At 48.1% G+C, this 17,107-nt stretch overlaps 3 protein-coding genes across 3 annotated transcripts; all 3 read right to left on the bottom strand.

The window, feature by feature from the left end:
• Window positions 1–193: 193 nt before the first annotated feature.
• Window positions 194–3,926, bottom strand: F4817DRAFT_343981 (uncharacterized protein). The gene is made up of 4 exons (XM_049304081.1): window positions 3,786–3,926; window positions 3,127–3,728; window positions 2,688–2,843; window positions 194–2,636 (listed from the first exon to the last, which is right to left on the bottom strand). The coding sequence occupies exons 2-4, from the start codon at window positions 3,317–3,319 to the stop codon at window positions 601–603; spliced, it is 2,385 nt and encodes a 794-aa protein (XP_049157136.1). The 5' UTR covers window positions 3,320–3,728; window positions 3,786–3,926; the 3' UTR covers window positions 194–600.
• A 3,865-nt stretch (window positions 3,927–7,791) lies between these two features.
• On the bottom strand, window positions 7,792–11,790 carry F4817DRAFT_185768 (Serine/threonine-protein kinase ATG1). Its single transcript, XM_049298404.1, has 4 exons — window positions 11,394–11,790; window positions 10,971–11,340; window positions 8,161–10,786; window positions 7,792–8,102 (listed from the first exon to the last, which is right to left on the bottom strand). Exons 2-4 carry the CDS (start codon window positions 11,097–11,099, stop codon window positions 7,963–7,965), a joined length of 2,895 nt encoding a protein of 964 aa, XP_049157135.1. The 5' UTR covers window positions 11,100–11,340; window positions 11,394–11,790; the 3' UTR covers window positions 7,792–7,962.
• Window positions 11,791–15,581: 3,791 nt separating this feature from the next.
• F4817DRAFT_360095 (ornithine aminotransferase) lies at window positions 15,582–17,105 on the bottom strand (the record flags this gene model as incomplete). Its single annotated transcript, XM_049306237.1, has 3 exons — window positions 15,582–15,737; window positions 15,811–16,512; window positions 16,584–17,105. The coding sequence occupies 3 exons, from the start codon at window positions 17,103–17,105 to the stop codon at window positions 15,582–15,584; spliced, it is 1,380 nt and encodes a 459-aa protein (XP_049157134.1).
• Between the last annotated feature and the right edge of the window lie 2 nt (window positions 17,106–17,107).

Below are 17,107 nucleotides of genomic sequence, written 5' to 3'. Positions count from 1 at the left end.
TCATGATACTTTTCAACCCGAGGGGACGCGCCAAAAACGCATGAGCCTCCACAACAAAAAAAGGGACGCTCGAGATTCGAAGTCCAAGTTTGTTAAACCCGAAAAAAAAAGTATAAAATTCCACATTACAGCACGCGTAAAAGCATCAAAAAATGACATACAAACCGGCCTTAAAACAAAGGGGTGGGGGGAAGGGGTATCCATAAAAAGAGGAGAGCACATCCTCTTCTCCTATTTTTTCATCCCGTTGGAAGCGGGTCGTCATGAGCATCCCCCAATTCGAAAACAAATAGTCATCTCCCAAAAAACCGCGCATAAACGTCGTCAAACTTCGAGAGTGAGGCATTCAAACCCGTCATCAATCAAGCCCATTCGCTAAACCCGCATTTCCATTCCACCTGATTTTCCAGACGAGAACCACCGACAACCCAAAACTTGAAGATGAAGAAAAAAAAAGAACCGTTATTCTAGCTGTTCAAAACCATCTGATTCAGATCCCCTTGCTCGAGCGGTACGAAGGATTGGTCTCGTCTGATTTACCAGCCTGATTGTCATGCCCCAGCAGAACAAACCGCTATCTTGGTCCGAAGTCTCTTCCTCCTAGGGGTGTGCAGGCTTCTCGTCGTGCGTCGTCCGAGTTGGCGGGGGAGAACTTGGCAGCGGGATTTCGTGTGGCTCACGCGGCTCGCGGAAGGAGTTCATCTCAGGTGTTGCAACACGAACTGGGCCCGGACCTGTGGGCGCCCCTTTTTCGTCTATGCTTCCCATAGTTTCTGCACTCCTTCCCGAGGCTAGAAAGGCCTGTACTTGATCTCTCGGAGGGGACTTCGTGCGCTTAACCTCCACGTTTTCCTTCGCTTCCCGATACTTATTCTTAATCCATCCGATGGGACCCTTCGAGTCTTCTTTCTCTCTACTTCCGGCTTCACTTTCCGCTAGTGTTGCCGCCACATCTGAGGATTCGCCCGTCCAACTCTTTCGTGGCCTTTGCCCGCTCCCGATAGAAGAGGTGCTTAACTCGGCATGGGAATTATAACCCAGGTTGTGACCATGTTCGCTAGAGAAATCCTCCTTTCGTCGAGATATACGCCATCGATGTCTCTTTTCTTTTTCGGCCGCATCTGGAGAAGAGACAGGCGCGCCGCCCTCTGCCTGGTCCACATCAGACCCGTCGTTGAATGACGAGTGTAAGGATGTTGACGGTGAGGTCTTTGCCTTGAGCGTATTATCATTCTCTGAATCACCATGCGCGGTGCTCGCAGATGGCACCTGGGACGCTCGCGGCGTAGGCTCTGATGGTGTCTCTATAGAAGTACTATTCTCTGTGTTAGTAGGACCTGGATGGGGAGCTTTCTGTTCTATCGGATTCGAAGATTCATGAATCGGAGAAACTGCCTCCGAATGAGGAAGTGAGGCGGTCGAACTCTGGGCACTGGGGTTGGTACTACTAGGTAATCGCTTTTTGCGTAGCTTGTTGGGCTGGCGCTTTTCACCTTCCGCAGCCTGGGATCGTTGGAAAAGGCTCTGGAGGTTCCTTTCCCTTAAAGGGGTTATAATATCGGCAGGAGGACCTAATAATCTTTCTTGGCTTCTTCCAGCGGAATGCGATCCTGCCGCCATCGGAGTTAGGTGCTGCGATGTCGCAGGAGACTGTTCGGCTACGGTTGGCGCTTCTTCAGCTACGGTCGGTGGAGCGGCTGCGTAAGAACCAGCGGGCGAGGGCGAGGGCGAGGGCGAGGGCGAAGCTGGAGCTACTGAGACACTAGGCGAGCTCTGCCGAGGTTGGAATTTTCCAGAAGGAATATGAGGCGATTTCTTAGACGGAACTGTATTACTTCTTCCCAGTCCACCATTTGGGGTTAGAGCAGGGCTACCAGGCGTGGAAGCACCGTTAGAGTGAACCGAGTGCCGCGACGACGTAGAACGATTCCGCCGAATCTTACCATCCCTACTAACGCTCTCAGCGCCAGCGCTAGCATTGGAGGCAGACCTTGCAACGCCGGTGTTGCGGTTCGGCGTCGCGGGTGTTACAACCGTCGGCGGGCCCTTTTCGATTTCTTGTTTAGTCCTCTCATCCGTCCCGGTGCCTTGCATACCGATTAAGAAGTGATCCTGATTTTCAATCAAGAATATAATAACACATTGGTTAAGTCGGTACTCCTCTGGCGCCATGGCATGTTGCGGATGCGAGAGCATTCCAGGTTGAAAGATGGCAGCTAGATTTTGGGCTGTCATCCGATTCTCATCAGCCTTGGCGGCAAATACCGCAAGCAGGTCCAGAATATACAAGAGCAGTTGTCGGTTAAGCGGGGGCAGTTCCTTAATAAGCTGTTGGTACTTTTCTATAGCTTCAGCTTCGTCGAAATCCTCGACGAGTTGGGTACCCTCGGTGTCGCCGACAGCTTGTTTTGTGTGCCCGCGCAAGGGATCTCGAAATCGCTCGTACAAATCTAGCGGAACTACGGGTTCGGGTAGGTCATTCAAATACCGTCGAAGGACGTTAGCAGCATCGTGAACCGTATACCCATCCCACACGAGACCTTTGCCATATCGATCGGGCGAGTCGAATTGTATCTTTAGCTCCTTAATGCGCTTCTCGGAGCCGCTGAGGCGGAAAATTCCCTCTATGCTGGTAGCTATAACACTATTAGCATAGAGACTAGATGTCTTACGGCTTCGTCACTAACCTTTCTCTTTCAGAAAAACACCACATTTAGCCACTACAATTGGTACGTATCCATATATGTAGCTTTGACCGTCCTCATCGACAAGCGAAATGGCGACGTTCGCGTATGTGATGCTCTGTCGTAGAGGAACACCAAATATACCCTTAGGTTGGGACTCTATTTTGGCTCTAATGTTAGCTACCGCCTTCTGTGATCGCACTTTGTATTTCTCTATTCTCCTCGACTGCCAATATAGCGTAGCTTGTGGAGCGAACCTGCTATTAGAGACGTAGGCTGACCATTCTGAGTTCCTCGACATATATGTAGGGCCGTATAGCATACATCATACCAATACCGACGGTTAGGGGATTGGGATGGAAGACTGGTAGCTTGTAGGAAAAAGTTGAATAGTGGGCGATTGGCATGCGGGTGGGAATGGGTATGTGATTGTAGCCCTTACCTTGGGATTCTTGGTGCCTTGACCGAGTTTGGAAAGCCTTCCACCACGACTTCAGATCTCGCCTGCTAGGCGGGGATGCAGGATTAGCAGCAGGATTAGCAGCAGGAGACGGATGCTGCTGCGGTGGACTCATTTGCTGCTGATTTCGATGTTGTTGTGGTTTCGAGGGCGACGTAGTGCCGGCAGACGCCATGGCCTATGACGCGCGGGCGACGGTGACCGCGACCGTCAGCAGGGTTAAACGATACGTCGTGACGATGGATGCGCGTGATCTTGTACGCCTTTGGTAACAACGACCTTTGTGTTGAGAGGATAGGTAATAAAATGGAGGAAGCTTCGAGGTTCGCCGTGTTAAGAGATGTTAAAAGACAAGATCAAATGCGGGCGTGTGCGTGTGTGTGCGTGTGTGCGTAGACGTGGGTTTGGTGGGTACCTAAGGTTGTAGGTGGGTGGTGGGTGGTGGATGGTGGATGGTTGATTGATTGATTGCCGACGATAGAGAGCAACGACAGGGCGGCAGGGCGGGTACAGGTATAATAATAATGAATGTCGGGTCTAAGCCAAATGTCCAAATGTCCAAATGTTTCAGGGCGGGCTAGGACCTAACAAATTAACAAATGGGACTTGGACAATTTTCAAGCGTCGGCAAATGGGAGCACCTTTTGTGACTGCTATCATTAATACATTCAAATTTGTTAAAAGGGCGTCGGGTAGGTTGAAGATGAAGTGAGTTGTGGTAGCCCTCAATTATTACCAGAGCACAATAGGGTAAGTTGATAAATGTGGTATGGTCGTGTAGGTACCTAAGCGTAGAGAAATATGTCAGGGTCAGATAGGTTAACTTGAAGTTAGGTAGGTACCTAAGGTACCTAGTTTGGGTGGTAGGCTGGGTTGTAGCCCGTAGGTATGTACTACATTAGGCCTAGGAATGCCACTCTCACCTACCTACTTAGGTACCTACCTGCCTTTATGTTAGCCCGGGAGAGAGACTGCGACCCTGTTAACTGTGGCTTAGATAGGTACATAGTGCACTATACTGTACGGAAATACAGTGCATACCGTCCTACTATTATTACTATTATTACTGTTATTACTGTCTCTAGGTTAGGTACCTCGAACAATGGATGTACCTACAACTTATTACGGTACATGTCCTCATGTTGAAATGCGACATTGAACCATTCAAGTCTAAACTCTAATTCCCTATATCCAACAAAGGTATACAATTATAAGTTTAATACCGGTTATACTATGTACCTCTTACATGTACTGGAACCTTGATATACTACATCGTACCTATCTCCGTCCTCGTGCAGCACATCTCCATTTTACTTGGTAAAAGGTATAATTCGTCTTTCATAGCGGACTCTTGATGAGCATAGTATATAGCTGCCTGTTGCTGCCTGTTGCTGACTATTTCGTTTTACGGCTGCCTTTAGACTCGTCTCTCCTTTACACTTGGCATTCCCATATTGGATATTGGACATGGCGGAAACGTTACTGGCCTCCTATATGTAGATCTCCCATGAAGATAGACTTGAGGGCTAGTTGAAGTAAAGTTGGACGAAAAACTTTCTAGCTATACACGACATATCTAAGATGCTCTGAGACACCGCTTACAAAATGGTACAAAAATATGGCTTACATCAGAGACATGGAGACATGGAGACATGGACCTCGAAGCTCGAGTGGGCCGTGTGGAAGACTGTGCTAAGCCTCTACGTTGCACTAATCACTTCCGGACCGTGACACCGCAACCCTACAATCGGGGAGCCTACCCCCCTAGACTAATAACGTCGGAGGGGTCAACCAATTGACCCCTAGGTCACTTACTAGCCAAAAGTGCAATGGAGTCGCAAAAAAGAGGCAATACTAGTGTTTTGTATGTGCGCACCACCAAATTTTAAGTATTACTTAATTGTCACGTACTTTTACTATGTACATATTGATTTAATAAACAAAACTTAACGAAATAATTAAATATAAAATATAAAAAAATTATTTTTATAAAGATAATATTAAAATATATTTATTTACATTTTTTCACATTTTTTAATATTTGTATTAATTATTTTATAAGGTTTATAATTATTATAAATTTTTATTTTTATTTTTTATATAAATATATATTACATTAAACAGTATATGTATAAATCATTATGCGTATATATGACATACATGCTATAAAACAAAATACACAAAATTTGGTAGTAAGCACTAGTAAAATTAAGTATTGAAATTTTGCAACTCCATTGTACTTTTGGCTAGTAAGTGACCTAGGGGTCAATTGGTTGACCCCTCCGACGTTATTAGTCTAGGGGGGTAGTAGAGGCGGTCGAACAATACGCAGGCATCAAAGGGGCAGAGGGGCAGAGGGGCAGAGGGGCTTCCAAGACCCACGAGTCTAGAAGCGCATCTTACATACAGACTTCTCGTATCGTTCCAAACAAGGTTAACAGGTTTATTCTGAAACATGGTTCAAGCTGTATTTAAGAAGCTATTATTAGCTCCCTCGAGAGCTTACACTACACTATTGTGAGGTACACAGCCTATGAGGTAGTTTTATAGGTGACCGCTTTTGGACATTGCTTAGACTTCTTCGCTGAGCTCAAGCCACAGCAACGACAGGTCTATTCGTATACTACCTTGCTTCACTGGCTTAAGTCAAGCCGTTGCCACCTTACTTCAATATGCCGGGCCAGTTAGCTATCATGCTGTCAGCGTCATATGTTACCATTTCCAAGTTTTTGATAGGGTAGAGTAAAGACAGAGAAATACACCCCAACTTGCTCAGCCTCTCTAGCGTCTCTATCGACAAGCACGAGCAACCAGGGACAAGCACGTATCTGCGTATAAGGCTAGGGGAAAAGAGGGGGCGGGTCACAGACATACATACATAAGGCATTATTACCGTCAAACCGTCTCTCTCAAGACCCAAGTTCTAGAAATGACGTCGACCCTTACCAGCCCTTCCACAGCGTTGCTCAAAGAAGGGGATTGTCTCCTTTGTTAGTCGAATCCGGACTGTCCTTGGCAATCTACATTCGTGTTGGCGTCACAACGCACCCCTCTCCCCAGGGCCCAAATGTGTACCCCGTGCACATACGGGAGCACGAATCTTTATATCCCATGTTATTTGATAGGAAGAAGCTCCTGAGGTCCCCAAATTTGGCTGTAGTATTACAATGCGCTTGAACCCCGCCGCCGATCAGCACGGGCGATACCTCATTTGGGGTAATCTTTTCTTTGGCTGCTGCCTTCACACTTCACAACTTCCCCCCCTCGCTGTCAAACTCCGGCTGGAAGATTGCTTACATAGATACTACACCACATAACACACCGCGGATCGTCGTCTCATGCAACGGCAGCTTGAAGTACTATTACGTAGACAAGCATGGCTGATGGGCCACGACGAGCTGGAGGATGGTCACATTGTTGAACCAGGTACGGAAGCATCTTGGACTTCCGGATTGTTAGCTTTCACATGGGAAGCTCGCCCCGCAGATCATCTCTTTAGAAGGATACTACATCATGAAGCTTAGCTCTACAGTACTACGTATGCACCTAAGTAAAAAGTCCTAGCCATGCGTCTACCTTACCTTATGTATTAGCCATTGGTTTCGCTTCATCTTGATCAAGACTCGTACGTACCTATCCATAGTATGCACCCACCATAATACGACTATATAACTCCCGTCGAAAGACGATAGGATAAGAAAACAGACAAGATCATCCTAGGTCGTCGGATTTCTAAAACTAGTATCCAGCTCTAGCTCGAGGGGATACACATCTATGTAGATATTAGAAAATAAGCGTCCGACCTAGCGATGAGAATATCTACCGTAGCGGCAGTGGGTGGTTACCTGTTAGGCGCTTATGGCGATAGATTGATACCTACCTAGGTATCAATATAGGTATATTGATCGACGTAGGACGGTAGTTCAGGCACTAGCTCTTGACAGACGTCATAATGGGACATCTCCCGAGCCCATGTCATATACACTACCTAGTTTAATCATAAAATCAATATAAGAATACTGGCATTAGAGTCATCTCCCTGACTTCACCCTACGAAATCAAATAGAAAATAGCCAAGGCATCGTCAATTTCCATGTTGTCCATACGGTAACGAGAATGGCAGGGCTGCCGTATACATTGTAGGTACAGAGGACGCCATAGTCCGAAAATTCATATGCAACCAGCCCCTGGCAGCTCTAGCAAAAGAACCCTATGATTTACCGTGAACACCGACTAAGACACACGCAAAATAACAACGAAGCAAGATACGACCGATCTTTTCCCTATCCACGGAACACTCCATGTCCGCCAAAAGGGGTATTCGGTCGTCGTAGGAACAAAATGCCAAACATGTCTGGGGGAACCTGTACCGCCCGTGCACAAGGTTACGACGGCCAAAACCACATAGTCGTGATGCCGTGTATCTGTACCCCCCGCCAATACGCCAGAGATTTGCGACAGAGATTCCTGTGCTAACACGCCAACTCACACGGAGGGCCAAGTAACGCCCTCCCAATCCAATTGGCGTATGCCCGAGACCCTAAAAGTGTTGACATACGAAAAGAAAAAGGGCGCCGGTTTGACGGCGACAACAGAAAGAATCCCCGAAGACCTATAAATATACTGAAGGTGAAATGAAGTCGCCGCCCAAAACGCCGAATGATGAATCCCGTCGGTGATGATGAGACCAGCCATTGTCAGTCATGGCAGTGGGATTAGTCTTAATAAACAAATTATAAAGGCCGCGGGGCTTGAATAGGTGTAGTGCAATCTTTTTACGTGTCGTCATACGTCGTGAGAAATGGTCTTTTTAGGTTATCAAGCACCGATGGGAACACTCCGCGGTGCAACATCGCCGCTACGTTTTCGGGGTAGATTTTGTTGGGCTTTCGAAGCATTGGCGATCATCTGCAATTTCTTTCGGAGGGCCGTAAGTCTGCCGTTGATCATTTGGATCACTTAAATGACGAGTTAGTCGTACAACAGTCTACTACTTAAAGAACTAGGAATACATACTTTTATGAACAGCTTGCTGATCATCCGGATTGATATCAGATGCGCTCTCTCGAATCAGATCGCGTTCGGCCTTTGAAGATCCGGAAAGCCTGCGTTTTGAGAGGTCTTCATCGTTATCGAGCACTGCTTCAAGCATTCGGATGGCAGTTAGATACGAGAGTTCGCATCCACTTAAATCCTCGTTGGCAATTTCGTTGATAGCAGCGGCGCGGCTCATTTCGAGGGCTCTTTCGTACATTAGCTTTTCGGCGCTGAGACCCGCTGTCAGCACAATACCCTCTGTGCTCGAGGTGCCAGCCGGGAGGAGTTCAAGTGGATTATTTGCTGGGTGGCTTGGGTGGTCCTCTGGAAGCTGCTTCTGAGCTTCGAGAAGCTTTAGCCGTACCACTTCAGCTTTCTCCAATGTCTCGTTGAACCGTCTACGGACCCACTGGACGGCGGAATTGACCCTCGTTATTAGGTTCTGAGCACTAATTGCATCGCGATTAATGACGTGCTGAGTAGAGCTAGAATCAATGCGATTCCTACGCGTCCACCAGATATTTGCGATATCCATAGACCTGGCAAGAAGCGAGAGGGTTTTCACGTAGAGAACCAGAGCTTCCTCTGAGAGCGACACAACGGCTTCCACAGTTAGACCATCGTCCTCTTCTAAGACCATCTTCTCGGCGGGCACTCCGCCCAAGCCATGGTCCATCGAAGGCGCCAACGGTACTAGCTGCTTATACTTTACTTCAGCGAAACCCCAGACAACGTCACTTCGCGACGCAAGTTCTTCGATGCACTGAGCAACACGTAAGTCTTCATCGATGGGGCCGCCCTGGCGTCCGTCCGTGATGTAGCCGGTAGGGGCGGCCGGTGTAGGATATGCAGGAAACGCGTTGTAGGGGTTTGGGGGCGACGTGCCTTTGCCGAGCAAGTGCGTCGGATACTTGAAGCCGAAGATCCTCAAGCTCGCATCTGAAATTGCGTTATAGATGGCGGATGTAGTAGAACCAGGACTACCAGACAAGTTCTTATCGTAGGAACCTCGTCGATAATGGTCAGGTCGTTGCCTGCCTTGTGCGATCTGGAGCGCACTAGACGGCTGAGCAGGAATTGCGCCTGTCGTCGACGTCGGCACACCTTGCTGAGTAGCACGACGAATGATTTGTCCCGACCTGGGAGATGAGGCCTCCGCTTGGGCTCCCTTCGCAGCGAGCTCATCAGCAAACGCGTTCACCTCCACGTGCTTCTTTTCTACCACAACATAGTCCCGCTCAAAAGCAATCTCTTGTGCAGCTCTTTCTTCTATCGCAGAACGCTCCGACCTACTCTTACCCCTCCTGGTTTCTTCGTACGGCGGAGATTGGCCGTGCGAATTTTTATTGACCGAGGCATTGGATAATCCGCGCTGTCGGCGGTCTTCGACGTAAACACCCCGAGTAGGTGCGGAAGTTGAAGGTACATTCTGCGGCCGTCGAATACCAAGCCCCGGAGCGATTTCGTCTCGGGGGGATTGGTTTGTGCGCGACGCACCTTGAACCTGCGGATCCCAATTCTCGAACTCGGCCGGTGACGCTAGAGGCGAGGATCTCAATGGCCTTTCGCGAGGCGACGAAGAGCTACTCTCCTGATGTACCGCATCTGTTTCAGTAGCATAGCGACGATGAGTTGACATGCGTCGCGGGATTAGATCCGACTCGTCAGTTCGCGAGGCAGCGCGAACTTCTTTTGATGGACGTCTCTTGACTTTAGGTATGTCGTCCTCAACTAAGCCCGGTATTTCATCTGAAATGACTTCATGACTGAAGAAATTCTCGAAACTCAACCTTTCGGCAGGGCTGCGCTTCAAAAGCGCACGGATTAATGCCTTAATATCCGAGCTCGCTTGGCAATCTCGTGGGAACTTGACTTGCGCATCGGAGCTCTCAATTTTCCTCAGGAGCTCAACGTGGTTATTAGCTCGGAATGGTGGCCTACCGCATATCATCTCGTACGCAACAGTGCCAACAGACCACAGATCTGCTTTTGCATCGTATCGCTCGTAGCGCAATATTTCAGGCGCCATATAGAGAGGAGACCCGCAGAGCGTCTCAGCTAGAGACGTCGCTGGCAGGACGCGGGCGAAGCCGAAATCTGCCAGCTTCAACATGGGCATCGATTGCAACCCAACAGCCGGTATTAACGAATCGTTACTAGCACTGAGAATCGGGCGGCTATTGTTTGCCTCTCTAAAATACGGTGACGGAAGCAACAAGAGATTCTGAGGTTTGATATCTCGATGGACGAAATTGCCTTGCCGAAGAAATTGTAAGGCGCTGGCAAGTTGCTTAAGAAAATGGCGGATAATAACTTCGTGAAGGCCAGCACCGGGAGGGCTGGGATACTTTCGCGCCATATCGCGAGTCGCAGGAAATGTGATGAGGCTCTCTCGCTTCTTTATGAATATTGATAAATCTCCCAGCTCGCAGTATTCCATAATGAGGTTGATGTGGGTTGTGGACTCGACGCAGTCATGAAGGGCGACGATGTGTGGGTGTCGTAAATTCTTGAGAATCTTAATCTCACTATAGAGGTTCTCCTTCAGCTTCTTGTTTAACCGCGCGAGCTCGACCGATTTGATCGCGACCAAAGCGCCGGATACCTGTGCCATTTCCGTCAGCTCAATTGCTACCCTTCAGTATGACTCACGACCATGTTTAGGAACTGTGCGACCGGCGCTACTTTGATTTAAGTGTATCAAAAGAGCGCCGAACCGCCTCTCTACGAAAGGTGCAAATATATCATGATAGGACGTATAGTTGGGCATAGCCTTTGGAGTTACGAACCTTGTGCTTACCCATATATACCTGGGCGAAGCTACCTTTGCCTATCTCGGAACCAATGATGAACTGACCAATATCAGCATTACGAGCCCGACGAGTAGTCGAGCTCGAATGTATTCGAGGGTCAGCCATGGCTCCCTGTGTAGGTTGACTTATGACAGGAAGCTTGGTTAATGCAGCCCGGGGGCTTATATGGGAATCGGGATGAAGTCCGTGGCTCGAGTTATCGTCATGTACACATACAGCTTAGATGCGAACGAATGGGATTGCAGTTCGTCGATGGGAAGGGGGATAAAGATGCCACGAGGCAGAGGCGTTGAGGAAATCGAAAAGAAGAAGCCGGTTGGAAGATTCGCGTGTCTCTAGACCAGAGCTTAGGTAGGTCAGTTAGGACCTGGGACGTCAAAGTGGATGTAAATGATGTACTCCGTAGAGGCAGGGTATCCGATAGGTCGGTCGGCGGAGAATCGAGGCCCTTGGGAATAGGAACCTTGAAGGGCGGGGATGTGTCTGTGTCTGTGTCACCTCGAATGACAAGACACAGGAAGATTTAGGCCACAAGGGTTACAGCGATGGAGAGATCTTGTGTCTCGTTCGTGTCTCTCGACAACCAGACAAGAACGCTGCTATTATCCCAAGTGTTGAACTGGGGGGTGTGGCAAGAAGAGGTAACCGTTGAAGGAGAAGAGGCAGAAGCAGATCTGATGTAGGTCTACAAAGTAGGGTTACCAGAATAGGTATAATACAAGAACCTGACGTATGAAACCGTAGGCAGGCTGTAGCTGTTATGTAGCTGTTATGTAGGTACCTTGTGAGCTGGACAGGGGGAGGGGGATGGATGTGCAAGAAGGTTGCAAGGAAAGCAGTCAATGGATAGCTGCGAGGGCTCGCGAGCGAGCGGTAGCTACCTAAAGCTTGCAGTTCCGGTACGGGATAGGATGGATAAGAATAAGTACCTAGCTCTTCTCTAGGCTTACTCGAGGGTTGGGGTGGTCCCGTTTGGATTGACCGAAAATCAAGTGAATGACTCGGTCTGCACTAATATGTACTTGTACTCCAGGCTGCGTGTATATGTATGTCTCTCTTTTATGTCTGCGACTCTTGTCTTGTCCTTTATTGATAACTTGATAAGGTTGATGACGGGAGCGATGTTATTTAAATAAGTACAGGTTCAGGTTCGTGTATATGACACAATCCGCTTTTGCTTTTTGTTTTCTGACCGGGGTTCAGAAGATCAATAATAGGTAATTGAACGGGGTTTAGATAGATGGGCGATAAGGGTGAGTTTAATGGCAAGATAATAACTTAAGGATACAAGAGAAGAGTAAATCCTTAATAAATGGGTAAAGGAGGGGGGGGGATATTATGAAAGTGAAGAAGAAAGTAACAGAAAGGACCAGAGGGAGAAGGTCAAGAAAGTAAGAAAGCGGTCGAGGCGAGGAGGCGATCTAATCAAAGTTGCTCACGGGATGAAGGGGGAGGGACGAGGAGGCAGGTAAGGTACTATTATTTTGGTAAAAGTAAAGTAGAACTCGCGACATGCGATGGTGAACAGTGAACAATGAAGATCAGACTCGTCACCCGTGACTCTTCAGCATGATAACATTGATAAGGCACCGAAGCATTTACGCTGCAAATCAAATCTAGAAGCCGATTCCGCTAAGCCCAGACCCACCGACATCCCACTGTTTCTTGGACCAGCTAACGAATGAAACGGCGAGCAGCCTTGCTACATGTAATAGATGCTGGTAGATGCTGGTACCTGTTGTATTCAAGACGCTAAATGCTTAGGTGCTAGGTGCTAAGCATTGTGTTATGTAGGTATGGTGCTAGGTATACGAAGTGCACATGTAGGAGTGCACATGTAGGAGGTACCTAACGCAAGTACGATGGTAATTCGTACCTCTATGGTATTGAGGTAGGTATCATTGTACCTAGATGCTGGACATGGCAGACATGGATTATAAGTGGGACCAGCTCCCTCTCCATTCTCTCCCCGTTCAATTGTTCTTGGTGCACGCGTCGTAGTATCCACTTGTCATTGATCATCGTTCCAAACTTAACCATTTCCTTTGATTCTTCCGAGTCCCATCTGGGGAAGGCGGTCTGCCACTCCAGTATTGTTTGCATCTTCTTAAGAGGATCATGTTAAGAGGAACAAAAACCTAGGATACAATAGTTGTTGGCACATGTATAAAAAAGGAGACTGCCTAGGTATTGGTTCGTGTTGATTCGTGTTGATTTGTTTAGTCAGCTCAAAGCCGGTGTTCGGTGCGTGCTTTGGCGTCGTTTTGCATGTCTCTTTACCTCCTTATTGTTACTGCTTTGTAGATCCGAGGCCAAGTCGCAAACAACTATACGCATTGCATCATCAATTGTCGACCGCCTATTTCCCGATTGCTTCTGTATCTTACAGCCAAACCTAGGTGAAATGCTTATGAGCTTATTTTCCGTCATTCTTTGCAAATACCACTCTGCCGTCTGGTCACGTAATGAGGCTCGGCCGGGGAATATGATGCTTGTAAACACAATCATGAGGTGATGGACACGAGCTTGGACTAAAAAATAAAAAATAAAAACCACCCAAACTACCTACCTAATGTATGCATGTCACAGATAGTGGCTTATGAGAAGCATTAATGCTTGGTCACAAGGGTTTTCCAATTTGCTGGTGCTTGTCTGTAAGGTTGGCGCTTATACCGTAGGACAAAGCAACGCTTTGGATAAGGTAATAAATCAATTGATAAGGACCCTGAAAAAGGCGGCTCGTATGGATGTACTCAATCCGTATTCCGTCCCCAGTCCGTCTTCTTCCTATCTGTTCCGCGACCGGGACCCGACTTTGGTCGAGTATCGGAATTACATTAGAGACCTAATTATTACTTCTCTTATCAGCGATGGCAAATGCATGGTATATTCCGCGACGCCCGCGACGCCCGCGACGCCCGCGACGTCCGCAATGCCCGTGTTGCTCACGCTAAGGTTGATGAGTTGTCTTAAGTCTTGAGCTTTTGTTTCGATTCGTCAGAGATAATCGTTTGTGCATGCTTCCACAAGTTTTATCATCTACCAACTACCGAGTTTACCAACATATTCTTACTATGTATGTAGAGGTATTCGTACACACCTACTTTATTCTTGACTACTTAGATTGACATGGCTCCTCGATTTCATTATCGCCTAGGCAATGCTACACACGCGTTGCTTTAGAGCTCCAGAGCTCCAGAGCTCCTTTCCAGGTAGATTAATTATGCAGTTGTCTCTGCAACTCTCTCTGCATCTCTCTCTGCATCTCTCTCTGCATCTCTCTCTGCATCTCTTATGTCGGTCTTAGGCAGACCGAAGCTACACGTACTCGGTTCTTGTGGGAACCCCCCCTGGGCGGTATGCACGTCTTTTCGATCCGAGAACAAATCGGAAACCCGAAAGCCATTCTTTTTTACTACTTGGTCGAATTTAGCTTGCTTAGGTTTCGAGTTTCGAGTTTCGAGTTTGGCGCTCGCTTTAAGGTCTTGTTCCTGACTTACCCGATGGAAGGTAATTTTAATATTAAATAGTTTGCAGGGTGTGTATTCCATTACGAATTCGATGAAACTACCTGACTGCCTCACTACCTCATATAGTGAGTAAGCCGGACAAAAGCAAATAATGATTCAGATCCTAACTAGCTAGGTACGATGCCTATTAGGTGTATGTAGGTAGATCCAACGGCAACGCGTAGACCCCTTACTAAGTTGGTATGCATAGAGGATACATGTAGGTATATGTAGGTATATGTAGTAGACTAATGCCGAGCTCCCAAGTTGCCAAAGATCGAATCGAAGGCATCCAAAGCATCCAAAGCATCCAAAGCTCAAATGTATCATGCAGGATAGCTGCAGTCCCCGGGCCACATGAATTGTGAGACACGTCTACTGCATTAAGCTAAAGCACATGTACATAACGTAGGACTTAGTTGAGCTGGCTAGCCGCTAGCCTGCGGCCAAGCTGTCACTACACAATCACTCTAGTGAAATGGGTGAAATGGTCATACAGTAGGAGATGCAAAGACGAAAGACGGAAAACGCTCAAGTCTGCCTCGTATCAGCTGTTCCATTAACAGTAACTTCTATGCTTCCCACCAAACCGCCGTTACCCACGCTATGCACATTGCCGCATACGGCCCCCGCATTGCCGACTTAGAACCAGGGAACAGATAAACCCGCCTTTTAGCGCAACACGATCCTTTAGTCGCGAGCGATCCCTGTAAACCTGTGCTCCAGCAGTCTATGTAGGTACCGAGGAGGTAGGAATCTATGATAACTCTCCGTATACATAGTAGTGTAATAGGCAAAGAAACAAACCTTGCCGGGTATATTTTATAGGTTTGACAGGGTTGTAAGGGTAGTATTCGTGTAGGACACCACCCTAATCATGTCCGCCGTTTACTATGTAGGTAGGTGGTCTCGCACCCTCTTACCACCCTTTTTCCACTTGTATTCGACGCAGTACGCCTTGCCAACGAGCGGTCATCGAGTCTACGTCCCCAATCCAGATGCACGATTCTATCCCGTCCCATTACTTCATACGGGCTAGAATGGCGGGGTGTCGGTAGTGATAATGCGCCGCAAGAAATTAATTCTCCAGTCCGACGTGGACGTCCTCATGTTTCTTCATCTTTGGTAGCTCCTGTAGCGCATCGCCAATAATGGATATGGCCTTTTGAAGCTGCGCTTCCGAAATAACCAACGGCGGTGCGAACCGGATGATGTTCCCATGTGTCGGTTTAGCCTGATTTCCGAGTTAGCCAATGTGCTTGCACTGTGTTGCAAAAATGAAGATGAGCGTCTGCTACGGGACTTACCAGAACACCCTTCTCCTTGAGAAGAAGACAGAAGTCCCAAGCTGAATGGCCATTGGCCTTTGATTCGTCGATGACGACAGCATTTAGTAGTCCCTTTCCACGGATAGTCTTGATGACTGGCGAATTAAACGACGCTAGACCGTCGCGGAAGATATTACCAAGCTTCTCGGCCTTTTGGGTGAGCTGCTCCTCTTCCATGAGCTCAAGAGCACGTATAGAGACAGCGCAGCCTAATGGGTTTCCGCCGTACGTCGAGCCATGAGTTCCAGGCTCGACGACAAGCATGATCTCTTTACTACCGAGGACGCAACTGACGGGATACATGCCACCAGAGATAGCTTTCCCCAAAGTAATCATGTCCGGCTTGATGCCAGCCCACTCAGAACACAGCATCCGACCTGTGCGACCGATACCCGTCTGAATCTCATCGCAGATCAAGAGCACATTATGTTTCTTGCAAAGCGCATGTACTTTGCTCAAGTAATCCTCATCGGGAACCACTACTCCCGCCTCTCCCTGAATAGGCTCGACAATGAATGCAGCAGTCTCACGCCCATGAGTCTCGAGCAACTCCTCCAAGTCGGCCACGTTGTTGTACCGAATAGGCTTACCAGTGGAGGGGGATATGGCCCCAATATTTGGCACATATGGCCCGTAGTTATCCCTCGATTCTGGATCGGTGGATAGAGTCACCGCCGTCATCTACCTATGACGTTAGAAAAATAAAAAATAAAAATAAAAATGAGAGCCACCCCACATGCGGGACAACCTACCGTGCGGCCATGGAAGTTTTCCTCGGCGCCGAACACTAATGCCTTGCCCTGGGGAACACCCTTGACTTTATAGGCCCATTTTCTTGCAATCTTGATAGCCGTTTCTACAGCCTCCGCTCCCGTGTTCATCGGCAGGACCATGTCGTACCCGAACGTCGCTTGCACCTTTTCCGCCCATTTGGGAAACACGTCATTGTGAAATGCCCTGGAGCTTAAGGTCAATCTTCCAGCCTGTTCGGTGAGAGCTTTCACTAGTTCTGGGTGACAATGGCCTTGATTCACGGCGCTGTATGCTGAGAGGAAATCGATGTAGTGCTTGCCTTCAGGATCCCACACGTCGGCACCCTGCGCGCGAGCGAAGACGACAGGGAGCGGATGGTAGTTGTGGGCGGCGTATTGATTCTCTGCCTGAATTGCAGCCTTGGTCGAAGACGAATGGTATCTAGACGAGACCGTCGAGCCATTCGAGCCATTCGAGCCATTACCCAAGCGGGTAGTCGGAGCATCTGCGTGAGGAGACATGG

Source organism: Daldinia loculata, assembly GCF_022478755.1.
Source record: "Daldinia loculata strain CBS 113971 unplaced genomic scaffold F4817scaffold_40, whole genome shotgun sequence".
In the NCBI taxonomy this organism is placed as follows: domain Eukaryota; kingdom Fungi; phylum Ascomycota; class Sordariomycetes; order Xylariales; family Hypoxylaceae; genus Daldinia; species Daldinia loculata.
The sequence above is the reverse complement of the archived record's forward strand: the minus strand, read 5'-3'. Positions and strand labels throughout refer to the sequence as shown.